At 47.5% G+C, this 6,873-nt stretch overlaps 1 protein-coding gene across 1 annotated transcript; it reads left to right on the top strand.

Annotated features, from left to right (window-relative positions):
- The first annotated feature begins 364 nt into the window (after positions 1 to 364).
- On the top strand, positions 365 to 2,449 carry F8A2 (coagulation factor VIII associated 2). Its single transcript, XM_036740510.1, has one exon. The coding sequence runs from the start codon at positions 365 to 367 to the stop codon at positions 1,553 to 1,555; it is 1,191 nt and encodes a 396-aa protein (XP_036596405.1). The 3' UTR covers positions 1,556 to 2,449.
- The last annotated feature ends 4,424 nt before the right edge of the window (positions 2,450 to 6,873 follow it).

Here is a 6,873-nt window from a genome sequence, read left to right as displayed (position 1 = left end):
TCCTCCTCCCTGCCTAACCCGCCCCGCTCCTCTTCCGCGCAGCCCGCTCCTCCTCTGGCCCCGCCCACCCACTCTCTCCTCCCCCTCCCCCCCCCCCTCCTCCTCCTCTCCACCCCGATGCCCTCCCTCCCTCCTCTTCCGGCCCGCCCGCTCTCTCCCTCCCGCTCCCGCCCACGAGCTTCCCTCTTCTCCTCACGCCGTTCTCTCCCTCCCACCTCGCCTCCGCCTTCCCTCCACCTCCTCCCATCTCCCCACTCAGGCCCCTCCCCTTCACTCGCCGGGAGGGGGAAGCGCCTGCGCAGACCCGAGGAGCGCCGAGGTCCAAGAGCTCCTCCAACGGACGCGATTGGTCGCCAGGGCCGGAATGACGCTAGCCGGGTGCCAGCCAATAAGAGCGAGCTTCGCGCCGCGGGAGCGCGTCCCGGCGGCGGCGGCGCGCTTGAGGGGCCGGGGAGCTATGGCGGTTGCCGGGGTGGGCTCCCTCAGCAGCGTGGTGGGCGGTAGCGGCGGGGCCGGCGGCTCGGGCGCCGGACACGACGCGGGGGACTTCTTGGCCCGCTACAGGCTGGTGTCCAACAAGCTGCGGAAGCGCTTCCTGCGCAAGCCCAACGTGTCGGAGGCCGGCGAGCAGTTCGGGCAGCTGGGCAAGGAGCTGCGGGCCCAGGACTGCCTGCCGTACGCCGCCTGGTGCCAGCTGGCCGTGGCACGCTGCCACCAGACGCTCTTCCACGGGCCCGGCGAGGCGCTGGCCCTCACCGAAGCGGCCCGCCTCTTCCTGCGGCAGGAGCGCGAGGCCCGCCTGCGCCTGGCCTGCGCCGCCGCCTACGGCGAGCCCCTGCAGGCGGCCGCCAGCTGCTTCGCCTTCGCCGTGCGCCTGCACCTGGAGCTGGGCCAGCCGGCCGCGGCCGCCAGCCTGTGCCTGGAACTGGCCGGCGCCCTGCGCGCCCTGCAGCAGCCGGGCCCGGCCGCCGTGCACTTCGAGCGCGCGGCCGAGCTGCAGTTGCCGCTGCTGCCGCTGGAGGCGCTGCTGGCGCTCGGCGACGCCGCCTCCTGCAAGCTGCTGACGCGGGACTACGACGGCGCCTTGGAGCTCTTCACTCGAATGCAGCTGCTGGCTCGGGAGCAAGCGGCTGGGGGCGGCGGCGGGGGTGGGCCCGCTGGGGCTGGGGGCGGCGGGGGCGCCCCCGCGGCCAGGTCTGGCGGGCCCGGCCAGCTGGGCGCCTTTCTGGACGTGCTGGTCCAGTGTGAGGTATCCCGAGTGCTGCTGCTGCTTCTGCTGCAGCCCCCACCACCCAAGCTGCTGCCCGAGCACGCTCAGACCTTGGAGAAGTACTGCTGGGAGGCCTTCGACGGCCACTGCCAGGACAGCAGCTGCCCGCTGCCCGAGGAGCTCTTCCTGCTGCTGCAGTCCCTGGTCATGGCCGCCCACGAGAAGGACCTGGACGCCATGAAAGTATTGCAGGGGGAGCTCTGGCCACTGCTCAGTGCTGATCAGAATCACCTGCTGCACCTGATCCTTCAGGAAATGATCACCCCCTCGGGGCAGGGCATTTGATAGCCACCCCTCATTGCCAGTCCCCGTCTCCCAGGCTCGGTGGTTGCTCTGTCCTCAGTGGCTCAAGGAGAACTAGTCACAGCCACCAGTCAGCATCGAGAAGACCAAAGGAGATCTCTCTGAACCCCTCCCCGCTCCCCCCTTCCATGTTAGTTAGCTCTACTTTGCATCCAGTCAGGAACTAAGAGCAATGGGTGAGCCACTCTGTCCACCATATTGAACCCTTCAAACTTTTGGAGCCATCCTTACAGATCTGATGAGAACAGAATGGGAACTTCACCTCTAACTTGTTCTTGGACCGTGCTGTGCTTTCCATTTCCCATCCACTCCACTCCTCTGAGCTCAGATATTTCACCTTCTAAGGAATTAAATCGTTATCTGACTATCAAATGTTTGATTCGCTGGCTGGCTAGGCCTAAGTAATGAAATCACCTCTTTTGACTTTGCTTAATCAGACTTTCATTCTTTGTAACCATCAGCTGGAGTCAAGAAATACGGTTTAGCCTGTTCCTTTGCTGGAGAGTCACTTGTCACCCCAATCTTGGTGTTTTCACTTGTTATTTTGGGTTCTTACTGGTTATGATAGTGCTTTTTTCAAATGCTACCTTTTTCTAGGTACCCCCTCTGTGAAATGGGAATAAAAAATAATACCCTTACCTGAATGTTGTCTCTTGAGGTCCCCCTTAGGATTTGTTTGTCTAATGCACCATATCCCTCATAGGCTCTATTTGTAGTAGTTTGTTAGTTTCTAACCAATGTGCAAGCCAAATATTAGTATTTATAGTAGGGTACCTTTCTGAAGTTAACTTATTACATTTAACCCCCACCTGTGAAGCTGTAGCATTTATGTATCTGCAAGATAGTATGCATTAAAGGTGACTTTTAAAAATGAAACACAATCCAGTAATTATGTATGACAGTGTGGAGCAGTGGGAAGAATGTTGGGTTTGGAGTCCAAGGACTTGGGGGCTGGTTGTGCCTGTATGACATTGGGCAACTCCCTTTCCTTCTCTGGACCCCAATTTGCCTTCTGTTGGACAAGAGGACTAAGGTCCCTTCTTACTGGAAACTTAGGATCCTGTAATCTTTATGGTTGGGGGCAAATATTGACTAGAACACGTAATACTGAAAATGACTTTTCTCAAATGTTCAGCTTTGCAAATTTACGTTTTCCATTGATAGTAGGCAACATTTTTTGTGACCAATGCACCATGGTGTAGTAGAAAGAGTGCTCATTTGGAAGTAAGACACCTGAGTTCAAATCCTACCTCTCCACATTTACACAACCTCCCTGAGGCTGACCCAGTCTAGAAAATGGGAATCTTAATCCTTGCCTCCTAGCATTGTTGTGAGAATCAAAGCATGGAAAGCGCTTTGTAAACCAGAATGCCATGTTTAAAATGCGAGCCTGAGAGAGATGATTGGATGGCTGCTTTTGAACTTAAGAGCATCAGCCAAGCCTTGTGTAAAAATGGTTTACTGCAGTTTTACGAACAATTGGAAGTACTGGTGTTGGTGGGGAGGACAGATTCCATGAAAACTTCATGCTAAGGGCTGCTAGTATCTGAAAATCATTTCCAGTGCCTAGGCAATTTTAACAATAGCGCAACACAAGGGAGAGGGGGGTGGGATCTGATTTTATTTTCTTCCATAACTTTCCCTATAATATTTTAACCATAAACTTTGGGACGGTTTTTTTTTTTTGAGATTTGTACTCTCCCAAGGAGCAGTGTCGATCAGTTAAATAGACAATTGTAATTTAAATATAAGCTTTAATTTTTTTAAAACAATTTCCTCATGCTTAGAGCCAAAGCTTCCTGTATTAATGATGCAATAATCAGTGTTCCTGATGAGGAAAAAAATATTTTTTTTGGTGATGGAAACTATTGATAGCTACAATAATAATTCTCTCAGTCTGGGGGAATGGACACAGGTTATTTAGTGACATAAGTCAAGGAAGTATTCAGTGCTTATGTGGGACTATGGGTAGAAATCCAAGGCTCAGGTGGCCACTTCTGATTGAAGTGGATTTTTAAAACCTAAAGAGCTGAAGGCAGTGAGATATAATAGAAAAAAAGCTTTGGATGTGGAGCCAGAAGACCTGGTTCCGCATTCCTGACCATACTTAACACCCACAAATCAAGTCCCTTGCCCTCTCTGGTTCACGGTAGCCTCATTTGTAAGAGGAAGGGCTTGACCTTTGAGGTATGCTAGAGCCCCAGGACATGATCTGCAAATGGATTTCTGCAATGATGGTTGAAATCAGCTACACAAATACAAGATGAGGGGGGCTTGACTGGACAGCAGTTCACAGGAAAACAATTTGAGGGTTTTCATGAACTACACATAGCCACCAACAGTGTTACAACGCAGCAAAAAAAGTGGGGGGGAAGCTGAAAAAAATCTTTGGCTGCATTAATAGAGAAATAGCGTCCTAGATAAGAATCCTATAGTGTTCTGCCCTGGTTGGCCATATAGGCAGTATGTTCAGTTCTGGGTACTGCATTGAAGGATATTGTCCAGAGGATGGTCATGGAAATGGAGACCAGGACGTAAAAGGCCTGGTTGAAGGAAGCATATTTAGCTTGGAGAAAAGGAGACAATGGGGGGTGGCATGATAGCTGGCATCAAATAATCTGAAGTGTCTTCATGAGGAAGGATTAGACTAGCAGATGGTGGAGTTTTCCTTACTATTGGAGGCTGAATGACCTCCAATATCCCTGAGGGAATTCTTAGTCAGCTGTGGATTGTTCTCTGAAGTCCCTTCCAACTCTGAGCTTGTGATTCTTTTGAATTCTAGAATCTGAGCTAGTCCCTAAAAAAAGCATTAATTTTTTTCTAAAACATCCCCTCACAAGTGATTAGCCAGTCTCTCCTTGAAGACCTTCATTAATGAGTTTACCATCTGGGTGCATGTAGTTCTGCCATCTGGGTTTGAGCAAAGTATAGGGCTGATCCTTCTCCATGATAACCTTTCAGATATAAAGATGATCGTTATGCCCCCTGTAATTCTGTTCTAGGCTAAATACCCTAAATACCTTCAGCTGATCTTATGACATGGTTTTTTTTTTTGTTTTTTTTTTTTGAGGTCCTCTCATTATCCTGGTTACCTTTCTTGGAAGATAGCCACTCAAACTCGACATTGCTGGCAGGGGGTTGGGATAAGAGAACTTAATGAGGTAGAGTGGTAATTGTTAATTCCACCTTCCCTCTTTGCCTTGCTGCAAGTAGTGGCTTCAATTTAATTCTTTGCCTGCTATGTTAAGGACCAAGGGCATTTAGGTTAGAGAAACCTAAGCTCTGGTAAATTTGTATTTATTTCCCTAGTGTATATATTTTGATGCAAAACGGGGAAAGGTATTCATTTAAGATTGATTTTTCCATCCGTGTCTGACAACATTTTACACATACAGTACTCAGAAACTCATAATATTTAGGAACCAGAAGTAAATTCCTCAAGGATACTTTTTTCCTGGCCCAGACAGTTCAGTAAAGTAAAAATAAATACATTTTTCCAGACTAAAAACCTGAAGTTTGGGGGAGAAGAGGGCAGTGATGAAGTGTAGCCATCTTCAAGCATTTGAATGGTTGTCCCCATGAAAAGGGTGAACTTACGCTGTGTAGTTTTAAAAAGCCAAACTAGATCGCAGTGGGTAGAAATAAACATAAAACAAAGTTTAAGTGCTTACTGTGTACAGAGCACTTTGCTAGTCACTGGAAGATGTACAAAGTTTAGATAAGATAGTTGCTACCCTTGAGTCTTGTAGAGAGCAATTGGAGCAAATTGGAGGCCAATTTAATTTCAACATCAGGAAGAAATTCATTACAGTTGTCCACAGGTGGACCAGACAGGGAGTGAATTTCCTTTTCCCTAGCCTTAAAGCAAAGGCTTCAGAGTAAAAGTAGCTCACATTCATCCATTTAACATCTTAAAAACAAGCCTGTGAAGTAGATGTGGGTTACCTTCATTTTATAGCTATTAAATAGCGGAGCCCTGGACCTGAACACAGGTTTACTGATTCCAAGATAAAACATCCATTCCCCATATCACCTGATATGCTAGATTACAAGCTCGAAGACAAGAATCCTTTCAAATGGTTTTGTATATGCTAGGTGTCTGAATACTTGTCAAAAATAGAACCAAAGCTTTGGCTTAATTAGTGGTAGGGGCCAAATTCAAAGGTCTTCAGTCGGTAAGGCTTGATTCTGAACCCACCTTTTTCACTTCAGCTGCCAGTCCTAAGCTTTGCCTTCCAATATGAAATTGCAGCCATCGATTTGAACACTGGCTTTTCCCCCCTCCTTTTTAACCTCATTTTTGAGGCTGAACCTTGATATGGGACTATAAAATGATTGCATTAGAAAATAATATCGAGTAAGCCATGTGCTTTCTGAGGACCATTCTGTATAGTTTTTGTCTTTGAAAAAATAAACTTACTGATATTTTTGGTTTTTATATGACCCATACTTCCATTGTATTTCTCCCCCAGCCCCTTGCAGAAAGCCAGCCTTTGTAATAAAATAGAAAAAGGGTAACATATGCAGCGGCCCACACCCATTTCCTCCCTACTTCTGCCAAGAAGAAGGAGGTGGTGTCTACATAGCTCTTCCTTGGGGCCAAGCTTGGCCATAATTTTGCAATATTCAGTAGGACTAAGGGGGAATAACAGTTCTGGACTTCAAACTAGATCATCAAAAGTATTTGGTATTGGTTAAACATAGAAAAGATGAATGAAAGAGACTAGACAAGAAAAAAAAAACCCTGTTTAATAAACAAATTACCTAGGAAAGAACTTTCTATTTAATAAAACCATTGGGAAAACTGCAAAGCAGTCTGGCAAAAACTAGGCTTCCAAATTTAGATTAAAGCAACATATACCATGTTTCACAATAAATTCAGAATGGACACATGACCTGAATATTAAAGTTGATGTTAAAAAAATAGAAAAGCAAATCATATATCATTCACAGCTGTGGTTAGGGGGAATTCCTAACCAAATAAGAGATAGAGGGAAATACAAAGGAGAAAATAATTTCGATTACAAGAAAATGAGCTTTTGCATTAATAGAATTTATGCAAGTAGGATAAGGGAAGTGCCTGACTGGGAGAAAAACCCCATTACATACAAGAGTGATCCCAATTCCATCCAGTCTCCAGCAGATTGCCCTCTCTATCACCCCTGTTCTGTCACTTATCTTCAATCTCTCCTCTCAACTACCTCCCTACTGCTTACAAACATGCCCATGTTTCCCTCATCCTCAAAAAAACCCTCATTTCCATCCCCTCTCACTATCATTCCATATCTCTCCTCTATTTG

This window comes from Trichosurus vulpecula (genome assembly GCF_011100635.1).
Source record: "Trichosurus vulpecula isolate mTriVul1 chromosome X unlocalized genomic scaffold, mTriVul1.pri SUPER_X_unloc_2, whole genome shotgun sequence".
NCBI lineage: Eukaryota > Metazoa > Chordata > Mammalia > Diprotodontia > Phalangeridae > Trichosurus > Trichosurus vulpecula.
The sequence above is the reverse complement of the archived record's forward strand: the minus strand, read 5'-3'. Positions and strand labels throughout refer to the sequence as shown.